The sequence below is a fragment of the Narcine bancroftii genome, unplaced genomic scaffold (assembly GCF_036971445.1).
Source record: "Narcine bancroftii isolate sNarBan1 unplaced genomic scaffold, sNarBan1.hap1 Scaffold_112, whole genome shotgun sequence".
In the NCBI taxonomy this organism is placed as follows: Eukaryota; Metazoa; Chordata; class Chondrichthyes; order Torpediniformes; family Narcinidae; genus Narcine; species Narcine bancroftii.
Window position 1 is genome coordinate 1,229,819 of NW_027211847.1, and position 16,819 is coordinate 1,246,637.

Below are 16,819 nucleotides of genomic sequence, written 5' to 3' on the forward strand. Positions count from 1 at the left end.
TTTTTTTTAGTTTTTAATTTGTGATTTTTTTATTGGAGGGCCTATATACATTAATTTGAGTTTTTATATAAAGATATTATTGGTATTTAGTAATAATAGTAGATATGTCAAAGTTGAGGTTTGCTACTTTTAATGTTCGAGGATTAAATAGTTAGGTTAAACGTAAGCGGGTCTTGGCATATATTAAGAAAATGAAAATTGATATTGCTTTTTTACAAGAAACACATTTGAATGTGAAGGAAAGCGTGAAATTAAAAAGGAACTGGGTTGGGCATGTATATTCTTCTTCATTTAATTCTAAGGCTAAAGATGTAGCTATTTTGAAACGTAAAAATGTATCTTTTGAATTACAATCAAAGGAGAAAAAGGCAGAAAAAATAAAAATTTAAAGAAGCTAAAAGTAGATATTGTCTTTTTGCAAAGGACTCATTTGACAGAAAAAGAACATTTGAAGTTGAAGAGAGATTGGTCAGGACATGTAATTTTTTCTTCATTAAACTCTAAAACTAGAGGCGTGGTGATATTAGTTAATAAAAAAAAACTTTTTGCTGTGGATTTTTTTTTTGATAATGTTGGAAGAGTACTGATTGTTAATTGAAAGATTTTTTTCTGAAAGTTGGACTTTAATGTATGTTTATGCACCAAATGAAGATGATCAGACATTTATTTCAGGGACATTTTTAAATTCGAATCAGGCATATGGGAATGTGTTAGTCGGAATAGATTTTAACTGTTGTTTGGATCCCTTGTTGGAAAAAATCTCCAAAAATTGTTGAAAGAACTAAAATGGGAAAAAGACTGTTTAAGATGATGGAGGATTTAAATTTAGTGGAAATTTGGAGGAAATTAAATCCAACTGAGAAAGATTATTCACTTTATTCAGCTCGGCATAATTCTTTCTCTAGAATAAATGTATTTTTGATTTCTGTGCATTTACAAGTAGATTTAATTTTGCAGAATATAAAAGTAGGTTATTCTCATATCCTTCATTAAATGTTTAGGGACTGAATTAACTGAGACAGCTTATCGATGGAGGTTTAATGAAAAGTTATTGAAGAGACCAGATTTCATTTAGTAGATGAGAGATCAAATTATTTTTTAATACAAATGAAAGAAAATTCAGTTCAAAGTAAATTTATTTTGTGGGATGCTTTAAAAGCATATTTGAGGGGACAAATTATTAGCGATACAACTAAGAGAGAAAAAAACTATTTATTCGTAAGTTTAAATTTGGAAAAGGAAATCGAAGGCTTGGAGAAAAAAATTAAAAAAAATTATACAGAGGATGAAAGGATAAATTTATCTAAAGTGAAATTACGTTATAATTTACAAATGTATAAATATGAGAAAATGATTTTGCAGTCTAAACAATGTTATTATCAATTGGGAGAAAGAGTGCATATGGTTTGGCATGGCAACATAAAACTGAGCAAGTATCAAGGACAATTAATGCTATTAGGAAGAATGGAGAAATTACATAAATGAATACTGATGAATTTTTAAAATTTAATGAAAATTTATATATGTCAGAGGGTTATCAAAAAATGGATCAAATTGATTTATTTTTATCTAGTTTAAATTTGCCAGTGTTGAATGAATTTGAGGTAAAGAATTTAGATATTTTATTTACTGAATTAGAATTGAGAGAAGCTTTGCAATCGATGCCTGATGGGAAATCTCCTGGAGAGGATGGATTTAAGGTGGTGTTTTATAAAAAATTTAATGATTTATTATTTCCATTATATAAAGATGTTTTGAAACAAGCAACTAAAATGGATGTATTTCCAGAATCTTTCTCAAAAGCATTGATTACAGTTATACCTAAAAAAAGAAAGGAACTCTTTAAAAGTGTCACCTTACAGACCGATATCATTATTAAATGTTGATTATAGATTGGTGTCAAAAGTTTCAGATAATAGGTTAGTGAATTATTTGCCAAATTTTTTTACGTAACAATCAGGTAGGGTTTGTCAAAGACAATATAGTTAAATTGTCATCAGATAATATAGTTAAATTGATTTCATTAATTAATGCTAAAAACAACAAGATAATCAACCAACGGATATATCTTTGGATGCTGAGAAGGCATTTGATCGAGTTGAGTGGAAGTTTTTGTTTAAAGTATTGGAAAAATTTAATTTTGTTCCATTTTTTAGGGGTTGGGTTAGGGCTTTATATGCAGAACTTACGACAAGGGTAATAACGAATGGTGAGATTTCAAAATCTTTTAATTTATCTTGTTCTACAAGACAGGGTTTTCCTCTTTCACCTGCTTTACTTGCTTTGGTGACAGAACCTTTACCTCAGGCTGTTTGACATGATTTTGGTGTTAGAGGACTTAAAGTGAGAGAAAATGAAAATAAAATTAGCTTATTTACACATGATGTTTTTGTATATTTAACTAATCCAAAAACCACTAAAATTATCACAGGACTTGTTGAATAAGTATGGCAAATTATCGGGATATGAGATTAATTGGGAAAAGAGTGAGGTTTTACCAATAGCAGAAGAAGATTTTATGGATTGTAGACAAATTACTAAATTTAGATGGTCAAATAAAATTAAATATTTAGGAATAGTTGTAAATAAAAATGATCATGAATTATTTATTTTGCATTATGTACCTTTATTAAATAAGGTTAAAATTGATTTAGATAAGTGGAAAGATTTACCACTGACCTTAATAGGAAGAGTGAATTGCATAAAGATGAACATTTATGCTCGGGTACAATACTTTTTTCAATCTATTCCTTGCATAGTTGGGTTATTCTTATGGAAAGGTAAATTATCGAGGGTTTCTTTCCAAAAATGGACTTGGCATTATAAATTGGGTGGTTTGCAATTACATTGTTTTTATAATTATTATGAGGTGGCACCGATGAAGTTTATTAATTGGTTATTTGATAATCAACAATCTCCTAGGTGGGCAAAGATAAAGATGGCTCAGATTTTGGAAAATAATATTAATCATTTCATTTATAAATGGAATCCTTTATTGTTACAAGAATTTAAATTATCCGTTTTTCGACATATAATGAATATTTGGTAAAATCACAATTTAATTCTTGATTCTATCGGAATAGTTTCGATAAGATCACCATTATATCAGAATAAATTAATTCCCTTTTCATGATAGAATCCTTACTTAAAAGATTGGGAAATTAAAGGATTAGTGAATGTAATAGATTGTTTTGAAGCAGGGAGGTTTTGTTCATTTAAAAGGTTGCAGGAAAGATATGGTATTGCATCAAATTTTTTGTTTATTACCAACTTTGAGATTATTTAAAGAAGAATTATGGGAAGGAAATAAATTTACCAGGTCAAAAGAAATTTGAATTATTAATTGCAGATAAAGGTGAAAAATGCTTTATTTCTGATATGTATAGTTTGTTGCAGGAGAAAATGGAAAAAGACAAATGGGAAAGAATTAAATATTATTTTGACATGGGAGGAATGGTCAAAACTGTGTGTTGACGGTGTTACCAAGTTAATTAATGTGAGGTATACTATGGTCAATTAGAATTTTTTGCATCAATTATATTCAACCCCTGAGAAATTGAAGAGATATGGATTCAGTTTAACAGATTTCTGTTTTAGATGTAGAGAGCAGAAAGTTACTTTTGTACATTCAGTTTGGTCGTGAAAGAAAATTAAGCATTTTTGGGAGGAAATTATAAAATTTTTGAGGGATTTGTTTCAAAGGGATATTTAATGGATCCAAAAATATGTTTGTTGGGTTATGTTAATGTTCCATTTGTTGATTCAAAATGCCTAAACCATATTTGACTTTGTTAAGATTTGGGTTAGCAGTAGCGAGAAAATATATAGCTGTCACATGGAAGAATATAAACTTGCAAAGATGGCATAACGGATTGCACTCTTGTCTATATTTAGAAAAATTAACATATAATGTAAGTAATTACTCTTTTTTATTTATATGTGGTGTTTATATTTGAAACACATGGCTATAGAAATTAAGTCAATGTTGTAATGTAGGCAGACCAATCAGGGAATATTTGATACATTTCTCTAAGGTTTTGGGGGAGGAGAGGTTGTTTTTTTTTTCTTTATTTTGGTTATTTTTTTCTTTTTTTGGTTTTTATTGTATTAGTAAGGGGGAGGGGATGTAGTTTACAGTTATTTTATGTGTATTTGATTTTCTTTATGTAATTTGAGAATATTAAATAAAATCTTTCAAAGAATCGAGTATGTATGTGTGTGTGTGTGGGGCGTGTGCATCAGGGTTTGTGTGTGTGGGGGTGTGGTAGGAACTGCCGCTGATCCCCGAGTCCTCCCCACTGCCGCCGCTGATCCCCGACCCCTCCCCACTGCTGCCTGACACATCGATTCCTCCAGACGCTCGAGATTCCAGCCGGCTTCTCTGAGCAGGGTGTCACGGTTGATGTAGTGGTTAGGGCAATGCCTTTACATGGCCAGTGGTCAGGACTGGACCTCAGTTTGAATTCTGCGCTGTCTGTCAGAAAGTTCTCCTCCTCGTTGCTATCAAGTGGCTTCTGTGTTCAATCTTGCCTTTGAAAGTTCTTCTGCATTCAGGACAGGTTGTTCCAGATGGCAGATCAGGCTTGGGTTGGTATGGCCTCTCCTCTCATCTTCTTCTATTTCTGCACATCTGCTGGCTTCAAAGGTTGCTGTTCCCTCTCAGATGATGGTTTGCCAGACCTTTCTGTCCATGGTTCATCCACCCTTTGACAGGTCTTGTTTTTCATCCTGCAGGGTGTCTAGCCACCCTCCTCACCAGGCAAGCCTGATGGGGGAGCCGGTTTAGTCGCCGACCACTCGACCATGCGACAGGTAGTACTGGGTTACATGGTACCAGTAGCACTCAGGCGAGTGACCTGACACAGATCCTTGTTTACTCTTCACTTCATGCAAAAAGGCTCCCAAGTACTCATGTTGACCATGACTGTGGCCAATATGCCTTTGTTGAAGAGCCTCAGGATCCGTACTTCCATTTCAGTTCATCTAATACTAGAAGGGGTGTCCTATAGTTGTTTCCTTGATGCAGAGTTAAAGGCTTTGGTGTGGGTGATGAATGACGTGTACAAAGGTTGGATCTGTTCACTACATTTTTTTGGAGTTGTCGAATTTTTAGGTGTTGGCAGAAATCTCCTTGAACTTTGTTGAGATCCTCCAGGACTGGATGTAGAAATACCTGAACATGTTGATTGTGTTTCCAAGTGTGGCTGCCTTATTGACAGTTGGTCCTGCTACCAGCTCGACTTCCAGCACAAGTTGTTGTCCTCCCTTCTGCGCTTCACGAATCTACAAGCAGTGGAAACAAAAGTCATTCAAGGGAAGAGATGAACAGAGTTGAGGAAGATCACGCGAAGACGACCAATGGTCTTCAGCTCAAAATCATCTTCACTTTTTCGTAAAGATTCAGAGACAATAGAAACCCATTAATCCCCTATCCCTCTATCCCTCCCCCTTCGTCGACAACTCTTCCTCCCTCTCCCTCCCTCTCCTCCCTCTAACTCTCTCTCTACGAATATCCCTCCCATCCTCAAAAACTCTCCTTTCCTCTCCCTCCTTTTCCCCTCACCCTCTCCCTCTATAGCGACAGGGCGCCGAAGGACAAGGTCAACGAGAGAGCCTCCCTCTACTTCCTCCCTTCCCTCTCCGACCCTCTCCCAGAAAATCCCTCCCCTCACAAAAATTTCCCTCCCTTTCCTCCTCTTTCCCCTCTCCCCTCTCCTTCCCCTCTCCCTCTCCTCCTGCCTCACTCTCTCCATACTCCCTCCATTCCTCAAAAACTCTCCTCTCCTTTCCTCTTCCCTCTCCTCCTCTCCCTCCTCCCTCTCACCATCCTACCCCTTCCTCAACAACTCTCCCTCCCTCTCCCTTTCCCCCTCCTTCCCCTCCCTCTCCTTCCCCTCCTCACCCTCACCCCATTACTCCCCCTTCCTCGAAAACTCTCCCTCACTCTCCTTTCCTCTCCCTCTCCTTTCCCTCTCCTCCTCTTCCCCTCACCCTCAGCCTATATCGCTCCCCCTTCCTCACCAACTCTCCCTCTCTCCTTTCCTCTCCCTCTCCATCTCTTATCGCTCTCCTTCTCCTCTTACCCTCACACTCTTCCCTATATCCTTCCCCATTCCTCGACAAGTTTCCCTCCCTCTCCATCTCCTTCCTCTCTCCCTCTCTTTCTTCTCACCCTCCCACTATCCCTCCCCTTCCTCGACAACTCTCCCTCCCTCTCCCATTCCTTCCACTTTCCATCTTCTTCTCCTCCCCCACTCTCTCCCTATATCCCTCCCCCTTCCTCGATAACTCTCCCTCCCTCCCTCTCCTTCCCTTCCCCTCACAATCTCCCTATAACCCTCTGCCTTCCTTGACAACTATCCCTCATCCTCTTTCCCTTCTCCTTCTCCTTCCCCTCACCCTCTCCCTATATTCCTTACCCTTCCTCGACAACTCTCCCTCCCTCTTCTTTCCTCTTCCTCTCTTTCCCCTATCCATCGACTTCTCCTCTTCCACTTCCCCTATCCCTTCCCTTCTTTGACAACTCTCCCTGCCTCTCCCTCTCCTCTTCCCCTCTAACCCACCCCCTTCTTCGACAAGTCTACCTCCCACTCCATTCTTCTCTCTCTCCTTCCCCTCTCTTATGCCCCTCACCCTCTCCCTATATTCCTCCCCCTTCCTTTACAACTCTTCCTCCCTATCCTTTTCTCTCCCTCTCCTTCTCCACTTCCTCTCCTTCTCCTCAAACTCTCCCTGTATCCTTCCCCCCTTCCTCGACATTTCTTCCTCTCTCCTTCCCCTTTCCCTCTCCTCCTCTTCCACTCACCCTCTCTCCCTCTATCCCACCGCCTTCCTTGACAACTCTCCCTCCCTCTCCTTCCCCACTCTCTCTCTTTTTCCTCTTCCCTTCACCCTCTCACTATATCCCTCCCCCTTCCTCGACAACACTCCCTCCCTCTCTTTTCCTCTCCCTCTCCTTCCCCTCTCCCTCCTCTTCCCCTCTCCCTCCCCTGAGTGAGGTGCTGGATTTGGGAGGGGGGGAGGTCAAATGCAAGGGAAAGTCTACAATATATCCTTTCTAGCATTGATGGAGAGAAGGATTTTGAGCTGAACGCTCTCTGCACCCTGAAAGAGACAACATGGTGGAGAGGATGGTAAAAAAACATCCAGCCTGCTGGACTTCATGATTTGGGGAACTGAGTGTAAAAGTTGGTGAGTCAAGTTACAGCTGTATAAAATTTTGGTTCGCCGCATTTGGAATATTACGTAGTGTTCTGGTCCCTGAATTCACGGGAGGATGTCGAAGATCTTGTAGACCTCTATCAAGTCTCCTCTAATCCTTCTACACTCCAGCTCTGTGAACCTTGCCTCATGAGAATTGTTTCCCAATCCAGGCAGCATCCTGGTAAATCTCCTCTGTCCCCTCTCCTTCCTATAATGAGGTGACCAGAACTGAACATAATATTCTAAGTGAGTCATACCAAAGATTTATAGATTTGCAACATGACAACTCTACTCCTGAATTCAAACCACCTATGAAGGAATCTCAGCACACCATAATCCTTCTTCACTCTCCTATCAAACTGTGCGGCAACCTTGAGAAATGTGTAGATTTGCAACCCAAGGTTCCTCTGTTCATCCACACTCTTAAGTAACTGACCATTAACTCTGGACTCAGCCTTCTGGTTTGTCCTTCCAAAATGCATCAACTCTCAGTTATCTGGATTGAAATCCATCCACCACTTTTCTGCCTAACTCTGCATCCCACCTTCATCATTTTGTAACCTTTAACAGCCTTCATCTCCATCCACAACTCCTCCAAACCAACCTCCGTGACATCCGCAAACTTACTGACCTATCCATCCGCCTCTTCATCCAGGTGACATGAAAATCACAAAGAGCACGGGTCGCAGAACAGATCCCTGCGGCACCAACCTCCAGGCAGAATACTTTCATTCCACTACGACACTCTGCTTTCTTCCGACATGACAGCTTTTATTTCATGCAGGTAATTTTTCGCTCATCCCATGACTCAGGACTTTCCGAAGGAGTCTCCTGTGACCGACCTTCTCAGACGCCTTGCTAAAATCCTCGTAGACCTCATCTATCACCGTACCCTCATTAATTTCTTTTGTAACCTCCTCCAAAGACTGAGTTAGATTTGTGAGGCCCAAGCTTGCCTTCACAAAGACATGCTGACTATCCTTGAGTAGAGTGTATTTCTCCAGATCTTCATAGATCCCATCCTTAAGAATCCCTTCCATTAGTTTACTCACCAATAATGTAAGACTAACCCTAATTCCCAAGATTCTCCCTATTACCTTTTTTAAACAAGGGGACTCTATTTACCATTCTCCAATCCACCCGAGTCGCGCTGCCGTCTATCTCCCTCCTTGCCCACGTGAGTGGTGCTGCTGTCTCACCCCCCCCCCCACACATCTGGGTCACGCTGCTGCCTCTCCAACCCACCCCCCCACCCCTTCACCAAGGGTCGATATCGACCACTTTGGAGACCCCTAATATGTTATTTAAAGTAACTTAATGTCACTTTATTCGATTCAGCAAAGAGTGGGGCAGGGAGGCAAGGTTAGGGGGGCTTTACTAAAGCTCAGCCTGGAGTGGTAGTTAATCCGCCACAGTTGACATGGCGTTGCAGTCGTGCTCCAATCTTCAAATATGCCTGGATGCAGCAGGCATGGATAATTGCCGATGATTTGCCACAACCCATTTTTTATACACTTGTGGATGCATGAAACTATGCACCAGCTTTGATCTTTTTCAAACTTCGAACATGCGAGGCAGAAGCTTTAATAGTAAGAACCCATTTACTTGTTTCAGATGGTGAAGAGAAGCAACATCCACGTCATTCTGTGCATTTCTAAATGGCACATTGGGGAAGTAGTGAAATCAAATTGCATGAGTGGATGCAATTGCTTTGGATGAGACCTTAAACCACATCCTATATGGTTTTTAAAGAACATACAAGATTCTATCGTACAATAAATTCTGTTCTTTACCCGGCCTCGGGCCTAGTCGGTTCGAGCAGTGAGTCGGAGGAGGCGGAGACCAGAGTTTGGGCAGTGTTCGGAGGTGGAGCGAGTTGAGAGTGACAGGTTTAATTGGTCAAGGCCGATAAAAGGAGGGAAACGCAAAGGAGAGGCCAGCGAGGAGTGGCCCAGTGAGTAGTGGCCTGGTGAAAGAGTGGGGTTTCGAGGCTTTGGCTCGAGAGGGTTCAGCGAGTTGAGAGTGACAGGTTTAATTGGTCAAGGCCGATAAAAGGAGGGAAACGCAAAGGAGAGGCCAGCGAGGAGTGGCCCAGTGAGTAGTGGCCTGGTGAAAGAGTGGGGTTTCGAGGCTTTGGCTCGAGAGGGTTCAGCGAGTAGAGGCTGAGGTCGAGTGTATCTAGATTAAGGTAAGACTATATTTTTTTTGTTATTTTCTCTTTCTAAGGTGAGGGGGAAGAGAGAAGGGTTGAGTGTGAGAGCAGTTTGCTCTTTTCAGTGTCAGATGTGAAAGGTCCTGGAGTCTTCGACCTCCTGGACATCCACGATTGCACTAGGTGTACTGAGCTGCAGCATCTCAGGGACCGTGTTAGGGAATTGGAGCTGCAGCTCAATGACCTCGACCTGGTCAGTGAGAGTGAGGCCATCATAGATAGGAGCTATAGCCAGGTGGTCTCAACAGGGCCACAGGAGGAGGATCAGTGGGTTCCAGTTAGGAGAGGGGAAAGGGAAGAGACAGATACAGGAGGGGGCACCTGTGACTGAAGCACTCAACAAATGGTACACCTCCTTGAGGAGCATTCAGGCTGGGGAAGGAATCAGTGGCTGTATCTCTGGCACAAGGTCAACCTCTGTTGCCCAAAAGGGTAGGGAAAGGAAGAGGAGGGTAATAGTTATAGGGGATTCGATGGTCAGGATGACAAATTGTGGATTCTGTGGATACGATTAAGGAAACAGATTGGTGCCAGGGTCTGGGATGTAACTTCCTGTGTCATTTCAGAACAAGTTGGATAGCTGCCTGGATGTGAGGGGATTGGAGGGTTATGGACAGGGAGTGGGTAAGTGGGGCTAGAGTAGCCCACTTAAATCGGTGTGGACTCGAGGGGCCGAGATGTCCTGTATCTGGACTGTAATTGTCTCAGCCAAGATTTATCTTGCAATCAACATCATCTGGTCAATCCTGCATTGCTATTAGGGACCAGTTATGTGTGCAAAATAGCAATGTTTCTCAACTAGGTCAACGATCCTGCTTCATCAATCCAGAAATAAAACATTTCCAAAATCGCAGTGGTGAGAAGTGCCAGGTAAAAGTAAACCTTCAAGATCTTCCACTTGGACATTTGTCCGTTCCAACGTCCTCTTCTGCTCTGATGTTTCCTGACGCAAACGCTGGAATCTCTGTTCGATGGTAGCTAAAATGAACACAAGGTTCTGTTACACATACATTTAAAAATGTCTTCAAAGATTTACCATGTTTCCGGTGTTTTCTTCCCAACAAACACATTTTTTTGGTTTGGAGAGAGAACTGTGGGTTTAGTAATATTTAAAGCAATGCAGAACAGAAGATGACGAGAGAAAAGGTGAGCAAGGAATGAAAAAAGTTTGGAGGGAATCAACGTGAAATAGCAGACAAGTGAAATGAAGAACAGTGAAAAGGAAGGGACATTTGCAAAAGAAAATGGAGAGAGAAAGAGAGGGACAGTTGTGCAACTCTGTTGAAAACATGTTGACTTCAAGGCCTTTTACTCATCGAGAGGAGCAGGTGAAGTGGGGGGGAGCTGGGGCCGGGGAGGAGCAGGAACAACAAAGAATACCCTGCTGAATAGAGAAGACTCTGAGAGCAGCTGCAACCGTTCTCACCAGAACTGTATCCCGCCCTTCAGGTGCTCAGATGCATGGATCTTCAGTGCCCTCCCAGCACAGCATGAGAAATCCCCTCTCATTGGGGGGTCTTTGAGACATCACAGCCCTAAACACTTCCTTGGCTGCATGTTTGCCAGATGTTCACACTTGGTAAATGGCCGCTGCTTAACCTTCTACCATTTCTACATATCCTCTATTTCTATTAATAACTGATCAACAAGACAAATGGAAAATATAGAATTTCTGAGGTTTAGGAAAGGAAACAAAAATGTATAAAAATAAATGAGCTGATAGAGCATCTGGAAAAAAGAAAAGCAACATTAACATTTCGATGGAGCTCGTGACTTCACCGCCTTGCTGGCATATTTTAACATATGTTTCCTATTTCCAGTCTTGTTTCTATGATTGGAAGTTGTCTGGTTTCCAATCATTCAATCTTCTCTTTAATTGATGAGCCACGGACAAGTATGCATGACTGGAGCCTGGCTGCTTTATTAAATAATCGCAGAGCATCACTTTCAACGAATTCACTGCAAGAATTCCCATTTGCCGCCATTTTCATTTCCAACGCTCCAAATATGGTTCTCAATTCAGTACCTTTAATGCAACAATTTTATAAGACCCAACACTTCTAAGATGCACCACTCGAGCAGAAATTTCATTCAATAAACACACATTTTGCAATACTATTGCGATTCTGGCCTACGAGTCTGAATCACTGACCACAATTCAGTGGAGAAAGTTCGATTGAACTTTCTTAAATACTGCATTTTATTCAAACATTGAAGTGTGCACAGTTCTTTAGTAAATGGTCATTTTCAGAGCTGTTTATGAAATGATAGCCTATTTATGACGTGCTAGGTAAAGATGATTCAACATTTGAAATCCAATCAATTGCAAGAAATATTTTAGAATGGTTCAAAGAGGTTGGTGGGTCCCCACTGGTAATTTGCACAATTTGAAAATGTCTAATTTACCAGCTGGAAGCATCACTTGTATTTGTTGGAATTAGAGAACCACCTTTTGATCTAAACATCAAATGTTGAAATGGTACCTGTGGTCTTTCGAAGCTGGACTATATTTGGAACAACGTCATTGCTCAAATTCAGCAGGCACTTTGCTGCCTCCTGTAACTTTTCGACACCATCTTCATGTTCAGAAATTTCTCCCTGAAGAACCTGTGATTTCAAAATGACACAATGACTCATTCACAATAAAATTAATATTTATTTCTGTATATCTTAGATTTGCCAATGCCTTGGTTAATTTCGATATTGTCTTTGGGTCAAGGAGATAAACAGCCTGTGAAGGCGATTCTATAAATTATCATAAATACCAACAACTCTCTGGCCTGCTTTGGGGTGAGGAGGCGAACATTTTCAAGGACCCAATAACCACAGGATATTGGAATTTTCTCAAACAACCAGATCAAACTTTCTATTGATCATTACTCATTACTCATTAATGCTTCGAGGTATTTAATACGCCTGATGTTTGAGCATTTTCTGATGCTGTTGAGCTCATCATCTTTATCTTGTCTACATCTCTTGACCGGCCCTGAAGTCCCCTTGCAAACCATCAAGGTCACAAGAAAATATTTAAAAATGTTCTGATGCTTAGATTTACATCAGCATTGATAAAATAATGCTGAAGAACTCATTTGGCTTTTCACCACTAATGGACATAGATTTGGCTGCAGAGGGTTATTCTGCATTAGCGTTTTTCTCCCTGTCTACTTTTACTCCAGATGACCCCTCTCCCAAATCCATCATCCTTCAAAGGTAAATATGTGTTCTCCCTCAGCAATCTGACCCGTTTGCAACTCCTATTCTCTCGAGCACTTAATGGCCCACAGCTTTTCTCCATGACCATCAATCCCAGGCCATTATTGCAATAAATGGTCCGATTTTTCTCTGACTGCAAGACCAGAAATGCCCTCCACCTCAATAAAGCAAAACTTTCTGATTTGTCTTTCTGATGCAAATTCCAATTCCTCAAACATCAACTCCAGTCAACATGATGCCATTAGTTTTGTTAATGATAGAAAAGGATAGGTCTGGGACTCGGGTTGAGATTTTAAATTGGAGAAAGGCCAATTTGAGGAAATTAGAAAGGAATGAGAAGGTGTTGACCTGGAAAAGTATGTGCGGGGTGAGTGGAAGACCTACAAAGGTGAAATTTGGAGAGTACAGACTTTGCATGTTCCTGTCAAGATTAGCAGGCTTAGGAATCTGGTTTGGAAGAAGAGAGGTGTGCAGCAGGTATAGACATCACAGAGCAAATGAGGTGCTTGAAGAGTATAGAAAATGCAAGAAAAAACCTCAAGAAAGAAACCAGGAAGGCTATGTGGATGATAATGGGGTAAATTGGATGAGTAAGCTTGCAGGTGTTGTGGACACTAAAGAAGGTTTTCAAAGCTTGAAGAGGGATCAGGACCAGCTGGAAACATGGGCTGACAAATGGAATTTAATGCAGATGAGTGTGAGGTGTTGCATTTTGGAAGGACAAGCCAAGAAAGGACATACATGGTAACCAGTCGGGCAGTGAGGAGTATGATAGAACAGACGGATCTGGGAATACAGACACCTCATTCTCTGAAAATGGTGTCACATGTGGATAGGGTTGCAAAGAGAACTTTTGGCACATTGACCTTGATCAATCAAAGGATAAAGTATAATTTTCATTGGTGAGACACAATTTGGATTATTGTGTGCAGTTTGGATCACCTAACTGCAGGAAGGATGGCAATTGTGCAGAGATTGACTTGGATGTGGCCTGGACGTCAGGAGCAGAGTTGTAGGAAAAGGTTAAACAGGTTATGATTTTATTCCCTGGAGTGTAGAATGAGGGAAGAATTGAGAGAGAGATTTAAAATGATGTGGAGGACAGAGTAAATATAGGTAGGCTTGTTCCACTGAGAGCAAGTGAAATACAAACCAGAGGACATGGGATAAGGGTGAAGGGGATAAATTTAGGGGGAACATGAGGGAGAACGTCTTCACACAGAGTGAAGAGGTGGGAGAGTGGAACAAGCTGTCCGTTGAAGTGGTGACTGTGGGCTCAATTTTTAATTTGAAAAGAATTTGGACTGGTACATGGATGGGAGAGGTATGGAGGGCTATGGACTAGGTGCGTCAGAGGGCCTCGGCAGAAAAAGGGTTCGGAACAGACAAGAAGGGCCAAAGGGGCCTGTTTCTGTTCTGTAATATTGTAAGGTTCTATGGTTCGAATACTTCTTTGGAATAAATCAATCTCTGCCACTTTGCAAACAAATCTTACCTCCAAATGTGCTCCAAATCACCACTTTCCTCCCACCCCCCTTCACCTGTTCCTGAAACCCCCATCTATGGAGTTATCGTCTCTGCACCTGATGATCCCATTAATGATTTGCTGAGATTTTTTGCTCTGCTGTTATAATCTTGGAGGTCGTCCAAAATTCTGCCACCATTTTCTTAGGCCCCCATTAAACATGGATAAGGTCTGAGGAAACCCATACTGAAAATAGACACACAATGAGAGCAGAACTGTTTGGCTTCTTTGTTACAGTTTCCAATCTCGCCCCCACCATCTGGAAACAAATTGGCTGTTGGATCTTCATCAGGCTCCCATTAAAACCTGATCAAGTTGGAATGAATGGAGCTCAACTTCCTATTTCAGGTGCCAAACTTACAACCTCCCATGTGGCCTTAACCACTGTTATTGGATGTGCACATTATCATTATTTCAAAGCATTCATCATTCTACTCGTAAATTAGAATAAGCAACATTACACAGTGATTTATGAAATAACAACTTTAATTTACCATGATATTTTCAAGTTCTTGCTGCAAGATTTCTGGATTAGGGATGGCCTCTAGCTGAACCATTCGTCTTTCTCTTTCTACTCTCTCTAGCCACAAACGCAGCTCATCTGCCTTCTCTTGCCATTGTTCAAATACCTTGGTGCTAAGACGGATTCCAAGTCCAATGCACTATAGAGTGAAAGAAATGAATGAGTATGTGGATTTTTAAAATGTACGATTTTGTGATGCGATCAAATATCGAGTGTCCAATCGATCCAAAATGGGTCAAGCGATACATTACTGGTCCATTACTTATGCCAACTATCATTTTTTTGTTCCCTGCATCAAGTTTTTTGAGGGTCACAGACAAAAAGGCAATGTTCACTCCTCACCAAAGGTGAAATGCCTGTTACCCTGCCGTACTGTTCCATTTTCTTGTTATGTCAATAAATCTTTTAATTAATATTTTGAGTTTGCTTTCAAAATAAACTGATGGTCAGGAATATATCAGAAGCATTGAAAACCTTCACAAATTTAGTGTGTCAGTGAAGATTAGACAGAAATTCTTTTGGGGCTGGGCTTGTTCCAGCCGAACACTCTGCATTTCTGTTATGCCATTCAAGCCTAACCCTTGGGTTTAGGACATACTGAGCCAGCGAGGTGACCTTTGTGGATTGGACACATTACACCGTGTTCAGTGACAAATGCACGTGGGAGGCCAGTCTGGAAAATCTTCACCAATTATGATCTGTTCGACATTTGATTTTATTAAAAGGAAATGAGTTCATGACTTATTTTCTGCAGTGGTCTCTGTCCAACTCGAGTGAGTTTGGCCACCAAGAGAGCTCCACAATACTGGAAAGATTTGATCATTGTTCCTGTTCTTCATGGGTATTATTAATCACAGCCGCAAACCTTTTCCAGAGCCACTCTTATAAGACTAAAACTTACACAAGTTGCTCAGTCTATCAAAATGCTCTCATGTTACTGATCTAAAGTAAAATTGGAGTTTAAATGCTATTAGTCAAAAAAAAGGAGATATGTCATACTTCTGATCGAAGTGCGTTGAAGCGAGCATCGGCGCTTTCAACCGTCTCCTCCACACGTTGGCTTATGGCATCAGGATCAATTGGGATCTTGTAGCTTTCAATTGCATTCCTGATTTCAAAGAGAAAGGCAGCATCGAAGAGACTTTTCCAAGATCGTCTGAGGTATCTTAGATCCCCTTTGAGAAACTGAAGATCATTGAAGAGGAATTTCTGCTTCTTAAGTTTGAATGTCAATGACGTGGAGTCAAATTCCTCAGCTTTTATTTTTTGTAGTTCCTTTTCTGAATGAATCATTAATGTTTCAAATTCATCATTATCTGTTTAAAGGAATATAATGGTGAAATAATCAAAATGATCAAATAATACCAGATTATATAGACTTTGACACATTGACAGGATCCTGTAATAATTACAAGTTGGGGTTATTCCAAACCACATGTAGCTTTCAGTTGTCTTACTTAGAATTCTTTTTAACTCTCAGTAAATAGTATTTTATAGTAATCTGGAAAATAAATGAATACTTTCCCTCACCTTTTCGGAACTTCTGCAGTTCTAGATGCAGATCCTCAATCACGTTTAATTGAGAATCTGCACTTGATAAAGCGGATTCGTACTCCTCCATCAAGACATTCAAGTTCTCCTGCAGTGCAACTTCCTCGTCTCGCAAAGGGTCCTGGACATTTTGTTCCAGGAAAGTCTGAGCTGCCTCTATGGCCAAAACCAACTCTTGCTCTTTCTGGGACAACTTTTGGCGATGTTCCTAGAAAAGAAACAATCCTAGGTTCATTTTTATTGCTCCAAGTTGTCTTGGGGGAGGTAAGGTTTCTATTTATTGCATTTGCAATTGAAATAAAATATTCAAGTTTCCCAATTTATTAAAAATCAGGGTACCAAAACACCCTTAAATACACACAGGAAACATACTTCAAGTCCAGAAATCTAAATGGTTTTATGCTTTCGGAGGTTTAATCAACTACCTTGATCTACAATTCTTTGCTTGTGTCAAAGGATGAATCCTGCTGAGATGGAGTAGAATATATTCCATATTTAATTTGACTGACAAGAAAATAAATCCTCTCCTTCAGTATTTGTACACAGTCCCTTCCCTGTCAAACAGACTTACTTTTATTTAAACTTAAGCACA

At 40.5% G+C, this 16,819-nt stretch overlaps 1 protein-coding gene across 2 annotated transcripts; it reads right to left on the reverse strand.

Moving 5' to 3' along the window:
* On the reverse strand, positions 1 to 16,456 carry LOC138750284 (microtubule-actin cross-linking factor 1-like). 2 transcript variants are annotated; one of them, XM_069912385.1, is made up of 6 exons: positions 16,207 to 16,456; positions 15,676 to 15,992; positions 14,648 to 14,815; positions 11,899 to 12,022; positions 10,298 to 10,393; positions 1 to 5,283 (listed from the first exon to the last, which is right to left on the reverse strand). In XM_069912385.1, exons 1-6 carry the CDS (start codon positions 16,295 to 16,297, stop codon positions 5,276 to 5,278), a joined length of 804 nt encoding a protein of 267 aa, XP_069768486.1. In that variant the 5' UTR covers positions 16,298 to 16,456; the 3' UTR covers positions 1 to 5,275. The 2 variants fall into 2 exon arrangements, with proteins under 2 accessions (XP_069768486.1, XP_069768487.1); XM_069912386.1 differs by lacking the exon at positions 10,298 to 10,393.
* Between the last annotated feature and the right edge of the window lie 363 nt (positions 16,457 to 16,819).